The sequence below is a fragment of the Antechinus flavipes genome, chromosome 2 (genome assembly GCF_016432865.1).
Source record: "Antechinus flavipes isolate AdamAnt ecotype Samford, QLD, Australia chromosome 2, AdamAnt_v2, whole genome shotgun sequence".
Lineage (NCBI taxonomy): Eukaryota > Metazoa > Chordata > Mammalia > Dasyuromorphia > Dasyuridae > Antechinus > Antechinus flavipes.
In genome coordinates, this window is record NC_067399.1 from 398,681,158 (window position 1) to 398,697,257 (window position 16,100).

General features: G+C 39.5%; 2 protein-coding genes across 2 annotated transcripts in view; one reads left to right on the forward strand and one right to left on the reverse strand.

The window, feature by feature from the left end:
* HMGXB3 (HMG-box containing 3) overlaps positions 1 to 14,326 on the forward strand; it is a 38,507-nt gene extending 24,181 nt beyond the window's left edge. Inside the window, exons 8-16 of the mRNA XM_051973704.1 lie at positions 788 to 1,089; positions 1,633 to 1,760; positions 3,004 to 3,135; positions 4,626 to 4,810; positions 7,162 to 7,381; positions 8,231 to 8,364; positions 10,990 to 11,106; positions 11,546 to 11,755; positions 12,628 to 14,326. Of these exons, the coding sequence (XP_051829664.1) occupies positions 788 to 1,089; positions 1,633 to 1,760; positions 3,004 to 3,135; positions 4,626 to 4,810; positions 7,162 to 7,381; positions 8,231 to 8,364; positions 10,990 to 11,106; positions 11,546 to 11,755; positions 12,628 to 13,104 (1,905 nt within the window). The 3' untranslated portion in view covers positions 13,105 to 14,326. The remainder of the gene's footprint in view (positions 1 to 787; positions 1,090 to 1,632; positions 1,761 to 3,003; positions 3,136 to 4,625; positions 4,811 to 7,161; positions 7,382 to 8,230; positions 8,365 to 10,989; positions 11,107 to 11,545; positions 11,756 to 12,627) is intronic.
* A 464-nt stretch (positions 14,327 to 14,790) lies between these two features.
* CSF1R (colony stimulating factor 1 receptor) overlaps positions 14,791 to 16,100 on the reverse strand; it is a 40,835-nt gene continuing 39,525 nt past the window's right edge. Inside the window, exon 21 of the mRNA XM_051978688.1 lies at positions 14,791 to 16,043. Within this exon, the coding sequence (XP_051834648.1) occupies positions 15,915 to 16,043 (129 nt within the window). The 3' untranslated portion in view covers positions 14,791 to 15,914. The remainder of the gene's footprint in view (positions 16,044 to 16,100) is intronic.

A 16,100-nucleotide genomic window follows, 5' to 3' on the forward strand; every position in this document is an offset into this window, starting at 1 on the left:
GGAGGACCTGAGCTCAAATTTGGCCTTAGGCACTTAACACTTCCTAGCTGTGTGATTCTGGGCAAGTCACTTAACCCCCAATTGCCTCAGCAAAAAAAAAAAAAAAAAAAAAAAAAAGCTAGGGATTTGTGCCTAGAATTTGTGTTCTCTGCCCTTTAGAGCCATCTAGAGGTTTCAGTGCACTTTGTTATTAAAACTCCAATTTTTTAACTTTTGTTAAACTCAAATGCAACTTATTTGTTAACTGCTGTAGAAATCAAGTAATATTTTTTAAAGCCACATGGGATGTTGTAAAATGTAAGTTAAAATAGATACTAGAGATGAGGAACTAACACTTTTGAAAAAATGGAGGGAAGTATTTATATTCAGTACCACATATCAGTCATTTACATAAGGCATTATGAAACCTTGCTATGGCTGAATGACTGATTTTGTTGAGATTCAGAAAGGAGATAGCAATGAAATTGCTATGTTCAATGAAGTTTTGAACATGGAAACTTATGTCCCTACCTTTCAGCTCTAAACTCCAAGTCTTTATGAGTTTATAGTGCTTTATTCTGCCACAGATGTTGGAAAGAATTAGTTTTATCTACTTTTGGAGTAGCTGGGTCAGGGAAAGGCAGCGCTGATGTTTACTTGGGGACTGGCCCTTGAATCTATTCCAAAGAGGCTAATAAAGCAATTGGCAGCAAAGACCCAAGATTCTGGGCCTCCATAACTGGATGTACATCCCAGGGTTGTCAAATTCTGCCCTGACGACCTGGTGAACAGTTCCATCTCATCCCAGGAGGTGAGCTCGCCATCCCCCGATGTGCTGAACACAACTGAGCCCTTGAGCCAGGCCCAGAAGGAGATCCAGCGCCAATCCACACTGCAACTATTGCGCAAGGTCCTGCAGATCCCAGAGAATGAGTCGGAGCTGGCCGAGGTCTTCACCCTGATCCACGAACTCAACAGCTCCCGACTCATCCTGTCCAACGTGAGTGAGGAGACGGTCACCATCGAGCAGACCTCTTGGTCGAATTATTACGAATCTCCATCCACGCAGTGCCTCCTCTGTAGCAGCCCATTATTCAAAGGGGGACAAAAGTAAGAGCCCCTTTTAGCTTTATCCTGGCCCCTGCTTATTTCACCTTGGTCACACAATTGTGCTGTACCTTTCAAAGGCCTTTTTCAAGCCCCTTTGTTTTGAAATCTTATTCTATATACTCTGCCTTTCCTGAGGTTCCCTCCACAGAACTTATTTTTGTAGAATTACATGTTGATTCAGTATTTAGTATTTATTCCAACATCCTTAGATCTTAAGAAACATTTTTCCCAGTTTGGAATTTATTAGGATTGAAACGTGTAAATAGAAAGTTTCTGAAACACCTCTTGGGCTTAGTTGATTATATAATGGGGAGGAACAGTTTATTTAAATTTAGTGGTGATGAGAAAGAATAAATTTGTAAGTTACCAGCAAATAGTTGGTCTGGAAAACCTTTTAGAACTGAAGCTTTCAAAACCATTTCTTGTTTTTTCTACAAGTTTTTGAAAATATCACCCTACTCCACATAACTTTGTAGCTTCTTTAGGAGTTGGTGTCTATTCTGCCTTCCCCTCCCCCCCCCCCCTTTTTTTTTTTTGCTTTAGCTCCTTAGCTGGACCACAGGAGTGCTGGTTGCTGACAGCAAACCGATTACAACTGGTTACTGCCCAGGTGAAGATGTGTCTGAATCCACAATGTCTGGCCTTGCACAGCTTCACAGATATCTACACAGGTAGGCATTTTCCTTCCATGCTATCTGAGGCCATAAGGTGAGTTCTGAAGTCTAATACTCCAAACTATTGAGGATTGGGCAGCCCTGTGGTCTAGTCTAGTCACTAGATCAGTGCTCCCTGGGATTGTGGTGAGCCTTGAATCTAAGGCATGAGAATTAATTGAAAGAGTTGGATATGTTTAGCCTGGAGAAAAGAAAAATTGAGGTGGGAATGGGGATATAGATCTCTTTAAGCATTTGCAAGCTGTTGAGGGGTCTAGTCTGTGTGGTCCCAGAAGATAGGAGTAGGATCTGTGTCCAGAAGCATTTCTGCACACTTAGAATTGTTCTAAGCTTGCTCCTGAGGTGTTAGAGTTCCTTTCCTTGGAATTCTTCAGTCAAAGGCTGAACTACAAATTTGGGGTTGTATTAGGGGATTTCTTTATATCTTTTTTTGACTAGATAGATAACTGAAGTTCCTTTCAACTCTCAAATTCTGGGATTTTGTGGCAGGTACACCCAAGTAAAATGTCTGAAATCTTGGGTGTCTTAACATGTCTTTTTTCTCTCCATAACCCATTTGAACCCATCTAAACTCATTTTGAATATATTTTAGTTTCACTCTGAATTTAGAGTATTATGGGAGTCCAATTTTACCTTCTTGCCATATAAAGTAGGATTTTTTTTTTAAATGGCCTCTAAATTGTAACTTTTGAGTTTCTCTAGAGATATGCCTCAAAATTTAATGAACAAGGCTCTTGATTTTAAGGTTTTTAGTCATGTCTTCTTTTAACCTTAATCTCTCCAGACTGAAGGATCTGTATTGTCAGTACTCAGTAAACATATATTAAATATCTGTTATGTGCCAGGCACTGTGCTAAGTCCTGGGGATAAGAGTGAAAAAGACAATCCTTGCCCTCAAGAAGCTTACAATCTTATGGGAGTAACCATAAGAAGATAGAGAAGGGAAGGGGAGAGATCAAAAAAACCAATGAGTATAGCCAAAGAGAAATGAAGTCAAAGAAATGCAAAATGAATCTTCTTGGTACATTCCTGCATCAGCATTGCACAAGTTTAGTTAACTGAAGAGGTACTGATCTCTGTCTTGAAGACTAAGCTGTGATTTGGGAATTGAGGTGAAAAAAGGAGATTCTTACATGCATTCTTTTTTGGACTTTGATTAGCTTTTGGATAGGCTGGCATTTAAAATGTTTGATACTCCAGAATCTAGTCCAAAAGACTCTTTTTGTCTTTCAACTGACAGGTCTCTTTAATGTGGGAAGCAAACTGTTGGTGAGTTTGGATCTGCTCTTTGCAATCAGAAATCACATCAAACTGGGAGAGGACCCTAAAGTGGCCATCAGCAGTATTCTGGAATCAGTCCAAGAACAAACAGGTAGGACTGACTGAAATCTGAATTCAGGATTTGAGCAGCAAAGTTAGCAGTTGTGAAAGATGAATAGGAAAATCACTTTGAAATTGCTGATATATCTAAATGAAGAAGCAGTCTGAAACTCCCTCAGATCCTTCAGCCTAGAATTGGAGAGAACTAAGAGCCTTCTGCTTGTGATAGATGATTAATTGGATCCCTAGTTTATTTCAATCAGTATGATATAATTCCATGGTGGTGGCGATTATAAATTCTGATTGTGAACTGCAGATTATAAATTTGTTTACACATAGGAAGCTAATTAGATGACCGCTACCTTTTTTTTTTCCTTGTTATAGTGTCCAAGCCCAGTGTGGCAAACATGATTCAATTGCATAAAAAGCTCCCCAGCTATTTTTGTTGCTCCTCCATTCCTTGTCATCCCTCTTAGATAAGTTGGAAGATTCCAACATGGAAAGATGACATGAGCCCATAGCTAATAAGTGACCCTGTTTGCTGGCCTGCAGCCTGCCCTTCTGCTAATCCATGGATGTGCTCATCAGTTTGATAGATGACCTTCTGAAAGGTCTGCTTGCTAACTCATGTCAGCCAAGAGATATTTCTGTACATCTTCCTGGGAGTCAAAGCATGGTCTGTCCACCAAAAAGACTATTTCTTGTCTGCTCCTCCTATATTGTCCAATTATCCAGAACTATAAAACTAAGGCACTGGAGGAAGGGGGCATCTCAGATCATGAGGAAGATCTAAAGTCCTCTTCATTAGGGCAACCATGGCCCTTTAATAAAGTGTCATTGGCTCAGAGCTCTGCCTCAGTGAAGGGTTTTGTTTCTTGAAGGTTGGACAGTTTTGAAAAGCTCTACATATTGTGATGCAAGTGAATTCCAGAAGGAGCAAGTGACCATTTTATGTTTATACCATAAATTACCTACAGCACTGAAACTAGATCTCCTGGGCAGTAATTTTTCTGTTAGTGTTGACATCCCTGACTTTGAAGAGCTTTCATCATCCTTTAGGATTGTCTGACTAACCCACCATGTGTTGTGTTGAGTTTGCTTAAAATGCTTAAAATGCAGATCATCTGTTGAGACTTCTCAAGTCTCTTGGAGCTTTGGGTCAAGGGATTAATAGTCTAGAAGCTGTATCCTTAACCATTTGGGAGCTATTCTCCTCATGTTCTTTTGTGTGCTTCTTTTGAGTCCCATAAAGAAATTAAGATTGATCTATCTCCACCCTTTCTTATTTTGGTGTTCCTTATTGGATTAGAGTTGGCCCTTGAAGTTAAAGTGAAACCCAGGATTCCTGAATCTCAGAAGACTAATTTCCATTAGGGTTTGGTGGGAGGGAGACATCCTTCAGGACTAACTTCATTTTCAAATCATTATATTTACTTTCCAGAAAATAATTTTTGTTTGTAAAGATCAGAGCTGACTCACATTTACTGCCTTGGAAGACATTGAATGATTGCACTGTAATTCATTGTAATCTTTTCATTGCAGAGAAAACCCTGGGTCCTGAAGAATTGAGCCAGCTCCAGGAGCTTCTGTGCAGTGGCTACTGGGCATTTGAATGCCTCACTGTGCGGGACTACAATGACATGATCTGTGGTGTTTGTGGGGTAGCCCCCAAAGTAGAAATGGCCCAAAGGAATGAAGATAATGTTTTAGCTTTGAAAAATGTGGAGGTAATGTGTTCTTTGCAAGATACTTACCTAGTTTGACTTGGAGCTTTGCAGTTCTGCACTGGGAACCTTCTACTACTTAGAGGAGAGAGTGTTCTGGCTAGGGTAGCTGTTTGCTTCAAGACAAGAAAAAGAAGTTGCCTATATATGCTCTTGCAACAGAATGGATATATAGAAAAGAACAGATGAAAATGGAATCAAATTAATAACCTTTTGAGCACATTGTAAAGTTCTGATCTGGAGAGTGTAATACTTTTTGACTACTTATTATGTATTGAATGACCACTAGGCATCAACTAAACATGTCCAAAAATAGAATTCCTTTTTTTTTTTTTTTAAAGTATTTTTTCCCTGAACTTAAACACCAAAAAAGAGACTTTCCCACACAGACAGAAGAAAACAGAGGATTCTTCATGAAGATATGTAGCTCTATTTCACAGTGTTTGCTTTCTAAAAATGTATAATCTATAAATTGTGTTTCTTTCAGAACTGTCATCCATTTCTGAACTTCCTTCTGTTATATGCATTTTAAAAATGTTTCAAAGGCCTTTTTTTCCCTCCTACTTTGGTAACTTGGCCTCCCTCTCTCCCCTTGACCAATTAAATGAGACAAAAGGGAAAAATCCTTGTAACAAATAAGTATAGTCTTAGTAATCCACATGGTGGCCATGTCCAAAAATATATCTATTTCTAGTCTTCTTTATCTAGTGGTAAGTAACACACTTTATCATATAGATCCTCTGAAGGTTTAGTTGGTCATTGAGTTGGTTAGAATTCTTAAGTCTTTCAGAGTGGGATGGGTTTTGTTTTGTTTTTCAATGTTATTTGCCTGTATAAATTGTTCTGAATCTACTCATTTCACTTAGTGTTAATTTATATTATCAGCTATGGGTACCTAGGTGGCACAGTGGATGTTAGCACTGGACCTGAAGTCAGGAAGACCTGTTTACCTCATTTTGTTCAACTTCAAAATAGGAATAATAGCACCTATTTCAAAAGGATCAAATGAAATATTTGTAAAACACTTAACACCATACCTGGCATATGGTTGGCACTATATAAATTCTAATAGTAGTTGTTAATTTAGTATTACTGTTACTGTTGGGTTTTTTTCTATGCTATCAAAGATTCTCTAAAATTGTTTATTTCACTTTTTCCAGTTCAATATTCTCTTACATTCTTAGACTACAGTTTCTTTAGTCAGTCCTCTGTTGTCTGAGAAACAATCTGAGGTACCTCCCCTTGGATTCTTTTTCATTTCTTTTCTTTCTTTTTCCTCTCTATAAATCTTCTCCTTCAGGACCAGCAAGTTTGGTTGGCTTGAAAATGTTCCCTCCCCTTGGTTATTCTCCCTCCTAACCTACCCCCTCCAATCCTCATTTGATATCCTATTGAGTTTATTGTATTTCACAACAAGCTATATACATATACATGTTCTACTCTCTTTTGTTTATTTCAGATAAGAGAGAGATTTATCTTAGCTCAACTCCCCTCATCTTTTTCCTCTATGTATAGTCTTCTTACCCATCCAAATTAAAGAGAAATAGTAAATTCCATTTCCTTATTTCTCCTTTCTACTCCTCATTTACCTTCCCTTCTCTTTTGCTTCTTCATACCATATCAACAGAATCATTCCACCTTCATTCCCTTCCCTGATGTTTTTGTGGTTGTGGGATCTTTTTCATTTTTGTTTTTCTATTTAACTCCCTCAGTACTTTTTGAAGACATTTAATTTCTTAAGGGATAGTTGAGGAAGAACTTTTATCTAAAATTATATGAGTTTTAAGCTATAAACAAAAAGCAAAACTTAAATATTTTTCCACAGCTAAACTGTAAGCTGTGCTTATGATTTTTACTTTTTTAATGTTATATCATATTTCTTTGAGGATTTAATCATAGTTTAAGCCTGTTTTTTTCTCATGGTTTCCAATCTCCTGTTGTCTGTCTGTCAGCATACATGTTAATTATGTTCACAATTTCTCATTACTGTGAATATTCATTGGTCTAATTAGCCATTCCTGGCACAGAAAAACTGTTTTTGATTTCCTTAGACAAAGTTCAACTAGGCTCAGAAATTTTAATACTGCCTCTTTAATTGTCTTTTCAGTAAATGTAGAGCCTCCTTCTTTAATAGGCCTTCTATTTTTTTTGCTGACACCAACTGCTGCTTTAATAGGGATCATATTTATCCCCTCCACCCCATTTTTAAAAAACATTCTCTTTACCCTTCTGCAAAATAAGTTAATTTGTATCTGTTAGCTCTAAATCTTAGAACCTTATAATTTAAAATTTTTAAAATTCAGATGATGATGTGTCTTTCCTGCTTGAGTAACCATTTTCAATTTACCTGTTAGTTCACTTGGCCAGAATTCCTGGGCTCCAGTGAGGTGAATGTAGAAGATTTCTGGTCTACAATGGAGACTGAGGTGATCGAACAGATGGCATTCCCTGCCAGCATCCCTATCACCAAATTTGATGCCTCTGTTATCGCCCCCTTCTTCCCACCATTGATGAGAGGACCTGTCGTTGTCAACACTGAGAAGGATAAGAACCTGGAAATTCAATCAGTTCCTGGTAAGGCTGTTTCAGAACCAAACTTTAAAAGGATAGGGATTCTTTGTGATCTTTTGGAAACCAAGTTGAGATTGTAGATATATTTTCTTTAGTACAGACTGGTGATAATTCCCAGCAAATGCATTTGATCCACAAGTGGATTGTGTCTGTAGTGTAGCATAATATTTCTAAAAAGTTAGTGACTACTATGGGGTTTCCCCTGCTTCTTCAGCTTTAAAATCAGAGGTTGGAGAATAAAAATACAAAGAGAAAAAAGGCTTCTGACATCAGGAGCTGAAGAAGAAACATTGAAGTCTTTGATGTCAACCTTGCAAGTACACTTGACTGGATACAAGTCAGAAGTATATGAGTTATTTGACCAATTAAATATTGATGATAGAGTTTAGTTTTCTACCTAATGTCCAGGAAAAGTGAATGGAGTGAGAATTCAGTTATTTGGGTGGTCTTTTTTCCTTGGGGACTTTTTATTGTCTTTCAGAGCCCAGAAATAAGAAATGTGATAGACCAGTATAGTACAAATTTAGGTTCCTGGCTTAGGCTCTGAAAACTCTCGTCTCATTGGGAATGTGGTCGTGCAAACATGTTTTGAAGAATTTAAAGTGAAAATAAAACTAGGAAAGTGGCATTATGATTTGCCATCGGTTCCTGTTGTTTCTCTATCATAAGGAAACTGTCTTCCTTTCTTTTAATTGTAACATGAGCCTAATGTGCTTCCTATTCCCAGCCTTAATTGTTTTGCCTAGATCCAGATTACAAAGTAGCAATTATTTTGCCTATAACTTCTGTCCTTCCTTGACCCCTTCTCTTCCCCCAAAAAACACACATACTCCCATTCCATTCCTTTTACAGGTAATGGCAGCTCAATGGTGAGGTTACTTCAGGAAGGCACTTTGAAACTGGAAGAGATTGGCTCCTATAGCAAAGAGCAGCTGCAACACCTTCTGGGGCTATGCAGTATTCCTTGGGAAGCAGAGGAGACTAAGGTGAACTTGGTTTAAAAAAAAAAAAAAAGCACCTGGGAGCTTGACTGCTTGCCCCAATCAGAATGATTAATTTTAAATGAATTTAATTGTTTAGAAAAGTGAACTGTGTTTTCCTCAATGGATGAAACCTTGTCTTTTTTCCAGACACCCTTTCCCCCCAAAGCTATTTTCTAAAGTATTAGAAAAGAAACTTCTGAGATAAAGAGAAAAAAGATGTCAAAAAGAAAATAATCCTGGGTTAACTTTTCCAAATACAAGAGAGTCTATATAGTTGCTTCATTGTAGCCATTGACATGTCCATTACCCTCTTTTGGATATTTTCTTCTCTCTGGATTTTAGTGACACTGCTCTTTCCTGGTTCCTCCTCAGTCTCTTTTGGTGAATCTTCATCTAGTCAGGTTCACTAACCATGAGTATCTCTTAAGGATTTAACCTGAGTCCTCTCTTCCTTCTCTATGGTTTTTTGACGGACCCCCTCTCCTCCCCCCCAGTTTCTGTGTGTTCAATTATCATTTCTATACAGATGATTCCTTCACTTCTCTACTGAGCTCTTTTTGCATCATCACTGCTTTTTGAACATTTTAAACTTGATTTTCCCTGGGCAGCTCAAATTCAACATTTCCAAAATCTTATGATCTTTCCCCCAAGCCCTTCCCACTTTGGAGCTTTCATATTCCTCTCAAGGGCACCATCATCCTTGCAGGCACCCAAGCTCACAACCTCAATGTCATCCTTTACTTTTCTCTTGCACTCACTCCTCACATAAAATCTATTAATAAGTCTTGTCATTTCTACTTTAAAATATCTTCTCTCTCTACTCACAAAACCACTGCCTTGAGATGAGCTCCCATTATATCATGCCTGAAGAGTTTTATTAGTCTTTTGCTTGGTATCCCTTATACTCTACTTATACTATATTCCCCTCCATACATTCTGTGAACACTGGCCTTCTTGTTGTCTTTTGTACATAACTACTCCATATCTTTTTACTCACTGGCCTCCATATTCTCCCTTGTCATTTTTGTCTTCAGGCTTCCATCAAGATTTGGCTCAGATCCTATCTTCCAGAGACCTTTTCAGATCTGTCCCATTGGTCACAATTATCTGAGATTATCCTTCTGTCTACTAGGTATACGTCTTAGATGTGCTTATGTGTTATGTCTCCCATTAGAGTGTGAGTTTCTTGAGGGTATGCACTGTATATTTCATTTTCTTTGTATCAAGGTGCTAAGTATACTTCCTGGCACATAATAAGAATTTAATAAATGCTTGTTGATTGACTGTCTTTCACTCAGATTCTCTGCTTCTTAATCTTTCCTCCTTACTCTCTTTCCACTTCCTTACTGTCATACAAATTCACTCCCTTGTCATTACAGACTTTCACATTACATTATTCCCATTTTTGTAACCTGAATAAAACTTTTGCTTTTTAGAATCCTTATTCCCTACAGCTCTCTTATCTAGAGAAAATATATACTCATTGCCTGTGTCTATATGAATTCCAAAAAGTTCATGTGCATCAAACACACAGATCAATATCACTGAGTAGGAATGTGTCAGATTTGCCATTTATCTGCCAGTTAGGAACCTTTTGTCTTAAAGCTCTAGGATTCTTAGAATTCATAGAGGAATTGGTAGGAGTGGTCAAACTTCTTCATGCCAGTGAGAACCACTAGTCCTATATCAGTTCTCCCATACTGAGAGAAGAGAAAGACGTATATCACTGACTTGGGAATTTGGCACATCTTTCCCTTTTTTCCTTTTTAAAGAACATGTCTGGTTATCGCCCAGAGGATTCTCAAGCAGTCTAAAATAGCCAATATTGTCATATTTATATTGGTATGATTTGGTGGTCACAGAGGAACTCTTTGGTACTATGGGATTTATAGATGCCCATCTGTGTGTGACAAACCTGTTTGAAATGACCAAATGGTTGAGCTCAGCCTGGTGAGTTCTCTTCCACATAGGGATTACAGAAGGTCTCTCTCCTTTAGCAGCAGGACTTTGGGGCATTGCCATTTAAGGTAAGTCATAGCATCAGAATTTGGGAAAGAAATGAGCTTCCTTCTTTGGGACTTAAAACCTAAATGCAAAATGAATCTTCTTTCTTTTGTAGATTTTATAGAACTCTTCTTGTTTTTATAAGGTAGTTTACACTCAAAACCTGCCTCAGAATGTTCTTGCTGATATTCTACTAGTGAGAAAGAATTCTGATGAGCAGCATTAATGATACTGAGGTCTTTGTTTACAAGACTGTGACCCCAAGAAGATTCATCAAGGTTTTGGGTAATAGCACTGAAGTCAGCTGAAAAATTGGTTATGATGTAGCATCTTAGTTTTTGCAGAAATAAAATATATAGCACACAAAAATTTCATTTTTATGATTTTTTTAAAAATAAAAAATACTTAAGATTCTTTTATATCCCTAGATTTGTCTCCTTTTTTCTTGTGCTGCAAAGCAGAGTGTTAGTGAGGAAAATTTTATGGTTTATATGATAGACAGTTAAAGCATTGTGTAAAGTCCTTCATACCAGCAGCAACAGAAATTCAAATAAAATCTCCAGAAGAGTCTTAGATCCAGATTACAAAGTAGCAATTTCTGTTGTTTTTCCTTTTGTTCTCCAGGATCAACTCTGTTACTCCTTGTTGGCTCTCTATGAATCTATACAGAATGGAGGAGGAGCTAGACAACCTCCCTCCCATCTAACAGGGGGCAAAATTTACAAGGTGTGTCCCCACCAGGTAAGGAAATATCAAGGGTACTAGTGGAGGGAAAGGATTCAGTTCCTTAATCATGAAATTATTGGCTGTTCTGATTAAGTGGAATTAGCAGAGATGGCTTTGAGATTCGCCTCCTGTTTTTTCTGCAGTGATGTTAAACCAGCATTTTTCTAGAATAGCATAGAAAGGCAGCACTGTGTGACAGCTAAAAACAGGATTTACTTCATAGTGCTACCAGATGGCCCATAGGACATTCAGATCTAGTAACTTCACCTGGAAAGGAAATTAATTGGGAGGGAAGAGTAGAAGGGGAAGGTGGATGCATTTTGTATTGGTTTGAAGCCTTTCTTTACACTGAAAAACAGCAAATGCTTTGGTATATTCTTAGTCATTGCACTATTCCTTAAACTGATTCTGGTCAAGTATTCCTTCATTTATGTCTTATATCCTCTGGCCTCAGGTGATATGTGGCTCCAAGTACCTGGTTCGAGGGGAAAGTGCCCGTGACCATGTGGACCTACTTACCTCCTCCCGCCATTGGCCTCCAGTCTATGTAGTGGATCTGGCCACACCAGTGTCCTTGTGTGCTGACTTGTGCTACCCAGAACTGACCAATCAGATGTGGGGAAGGAACCAGGGCTGCTTTTCTAGCCCTACAGAGCCTCCAACAGTGAGTCATCTAAGGGATCTTGGAACATACCCTTGGGCCACAAAGAACAAATTTGCTGAGACCTGATTCATGTTGAATACAATTACCAACCTCTAACCTTGTCACATTTCTCCTACTTCCTTTTGGGTTATTAAAGTGACAACCAAAATCACACAGCCTGTTAGAAGCAGAGCATAGATATCGAGAGAAATCAAATCTATTGACTTTTGTTCCAATAATTTTCCCATTACAATATACTGTTACTTTATGAGTCTTTAAGATAGTAAAGGCTAAAAACAGAACCTCTCACTTGCTCTGTGAGATATTGGAAATTTGATATGATAGTCTTTCCATAGTTGATGTGATTGCTAAATGTTTACAAAGGGATTTAGGCAGAAGGACAAGTCAGTCAATTTCCTCAGTTAATTCCAAACTTCCTGCCAATTCCCTTACTATTTTCACTAGTAAGACATAATGATATGTCATTATTGGGTGAAGGGGGAGTAACCTCTTCCAAAAGAATATCAAACTCTGGCATAAAAATTTATGGATACAGACAGATAGCTAACCCAATTTACTTTGGGTACAATAGTTCATGCAGGCTGTTTGCTAAGGCATGGGGAAGTTAAGATTAGCCTTGGGTGAGGGGAATAAATCCCCTAAAGACACATTGACACAGATTGAAGGCTCCCAGCCCATTCCCAATCACATATTTCCTTAATTATCTAACTCAGGATTTGGTCCCTTAATAAATACATAGCCTACTTTGTACTGTGCTTGGAGAATGATCATCTACCTCTCCAGATAAATATCTTCTCTTCCATTGTGGTCCCTGTCCTGATTTTACTAATCATTTCTTGTTGTAAATATGGCTTTCCCTTTATGTTTTGCAGTATATGTCTTGCCCAGAACTTTTGGACCGACACTACACTGTGGATATGACGGTAGCTGAACATTCAGTCCAGCACCCAGTCACCAAAACTACCACCCGGCGCATTGTCCACACTGGAACAGACCCAAACAACCCCAGTGATCCCAGCTCCAGGCACCACTCGCTCTCCCTATGCCGTGAGCTGGAACCCTATGAAGCTGTCCTCACTGCCATTGCGGACAGCAAGACAAGCAACATTCGCCAGCGACCTGTCACCTTTGACAATGCTACTCATTATTACCTCTACAACCGCCTCATAGACTTCCTCACCAGCCGAGAGATTGTCAACCGGCAAATTCAGGACATTGTACAGAGCTGCCAGCCAGGGGAGGTGGTGATCCGAGATACTCTCTATCGCTTGGGGGTGGCACAGATCAAGACTGAGATTGAGGAGGATGATTTGGATCTTCAGGGGGAGGAAAGGGGAGTTTCTGAGTAAGCCAAGCTTATCCCTGATGGCACTGCTCCTTCTGTCTCAAGCCATAGTTGGGGGGTGTCCCCAGGCAGATACATCCAGTGGGCTGGCAGGGACTCCCCTCTGCCTTCCAGTGAGAGAGAGGCCATTTGCCTTTGACTGCTTGTGATGACCAAAGAGCCATGTGCTTCCGTCTGTTCTCAGGGCAGGCAAGAAGTCCCCCTGTAGAGACTGTTTCCTTTTAGAGTTATGTACCACTTTCATTTGATGATGGTGGATGCTCCAGAATTCACTTCCAGCCGTGGAATAGCACTTAGGATATCAAAGCCAGTCTGTAACTGCCTCTGCTCTTCTCCAATCCCCATCTCCTACTCCCAGAAACCCAGTTTTCCAAGAGTGTGTGTGGTGGGACTTGGGCTCCTATCTACGTAACAGGAGGAGGAGTGGGGTCAGGGCAGGAGACCAAGAAATAAGACTGTTAATTACTGAGTTAGTCCTTCCTGCTGAGTTGAGCTTTTGCTATCCCAGACTTGCCATGTCATAATCCTGTTTTTAGGAAGTTCTTTCTCTCTCTTTCATTTTTGGCTCTGAGAGAGGACATCTAGAAACTCTGCAGGGCTTTTGCATGGTTTGATCAGGCTTGTTATTCCTGTGATTTCCAGCTTCCACCCCTTTGGGCACTTTATTCTTTCTGGTGCTATGTCCTATTCATGGCCTAAGTCTTTTCTTACAATAGAAACCAAATCTGGAAGCAGTTTTAGGGAGCAGCAGTGGGAAGCCAGAGAGTCCTCCACTGAAAGATTAGTCAGGAATCAGCTGGCCTAGGAGCACCCATCTTCTCCCATTTCTGTTTCTGGGGTCTGCCTACATCATTCCCAACTGTAGCTTTGAGGAAGAGAGTTCCCCTTCCCTTTCTTTCCAGCTACATCTTCCTCTACATTTCCATATCACTCTGCTGATGGGGACTTAGCCACTGATCATCCAGGATTGACATGGGACCGGAGGACATGGGGAGGATGTGGGCAAGGGCAGAGGAGCCTATGGCACATGTGTTGTGTCGATGAACATCCCTTCCATGAAGGGGAAGCAGACTGGACTGTAAGAATGGCAGAACTGGTCCACACACCCAAGGCCATTATGGTATAGGAGTCTGCCATTTCTTGATTAATTTATTTGAGGAGTTGATGATTTTTTTTTTCCCAAATGATAAAGTTTAATAAATTATCCATTTTGGGGTGAAGCAGAAGTCAGATGTGTGATCTTTGTGTGGGGATAATGTACACGCTGCTCATGCGAGATATATGTTGAGATATGAGTGAGTGGCCCTGCACCAGAGATAGGGATGACTTACACTTAGCCATTCCCAAAGGAACAAAATGAAGTTAACGCTCATAGGGAAACTGGACCTGGCTCCTTATCATCTGTAAGTTAGCTTATTTAACCTTGGAGGCTTGTCAACTTCTCAAATGGGCACCCCAGACCTAGCATTATTTTTTTATCCTTTGCAGCTGTGGCTTTGCATCAGTATAAAAAGTCAAAATTAAAGAAAAGGAACTGTATGTATGACTAGGACCAGACACAATGGAGAAAGGTTTCAGCTTTGTCTGGGAGAGGGGTGGAGATGGGGGTTGCTTTGTTGTTCTATTTGTTGTTTTTGGTTTTTCTTGGGTTTTTTATTTGTTTTAATTTGAAAGAAATCAAGAGACTGGATTGAGTTAATGTTGTTAGTTTAATTGACTTTGACATCATGTGAGGTGACTGTTGATTAAAAGTAGACAGCTTAGTTTAATGCTTTTAGGTACATTTCAGGCCTACCCAGCCAAATGCCAAGGTCAGCCAGCCTTCAGAGCAATGACTGATAATTTAAAGGGCCAACAAAAGTAAGCCTTGATGGACTTATTATTAGACCTTGGACTTTTTAATGCCATAATAACCCAAAGCAGGGTATAAACAGCTAAAGAAGGAAGCTTAGGAATACCATCACTTTAATCAAAAAAAACTACAAAAATAGGCTTTTACAAAATTAATTTGCTAAGTTGCCTCCCCAAGGAAATGAAACCCTGGATTTATTTATGGCAGAAATGCTGCATGTAAGCTTTGAGCTAATTGGGGGGATAGTGGTGGAGGATGAGAACTAGCTTTTGCTACTACTGATGGCTGACACTTTCTAGACATGATGATTACTTTCTCTGCCCTATCACTCAGCCTATCCAAGCCCGTACCTGTTCCTGTAGGCTTATAGATTTAAAGCTGGAAGGGACATTACAAATAATAGAATCCAGCTTCGTCATTTTATAGAAGAGGAAGCAGGCCTTTGCTTTAGGCCATATGGCTAATAAGTAATTATGGTGAGGTTCAAACCCAGGTCTTAGATTCTTCATCCCATCCTTCATGCCATGCTGCCTCTCCAGGATTGTTTGTTTGGCCTTTGGGTCTCACACCCAGTTAAGTTGTTTTTCAGTTCCTGAAGTTAAGTTTAGTCTTCCATAGGGAATGGGTACAGAGGAATTCTAAGCCATAAAGGCAAAAATTTCTTAAGTTGGAGAGAGAGAGGATAAAGTTGCTGAGATGATTTGTAGTAATAGATGGTAAAAAAAAAAAAAAAAAAAAAAAAAGACTGTTAGAGCACCAATGGGTTGAGAAGGGCCTAAACAGGAATGTAGCTATCATATGCCATTTGTACCCTGGTATACAAAAATAACTGGGTTCCCAGAGAAATAGCTAGCCTATTTATATTCCTGAGCTTCAAACTTGGACCCAGCCCTTCAGTAAAATAGTTAAATCATCATCTCTTCATGCTCCATGTGAATCCTTTCATAGAAGAACCAACTGACTTAACAGAACTGATAATTGTTGGCCTGTAGTAGGGGTTGGCTGCTGTCCACTTGGTCACAGCAGTCCAGGGGCTCAGTGACACTGTCTTCTTCCTCACTGCTGCCACTACTGGGCAGGTTGGCATAGTCCTAAAAAGGAAGATGGAAGAGAGCAGGTCAGTCCTGTTCAGATCCACCATGGCACCA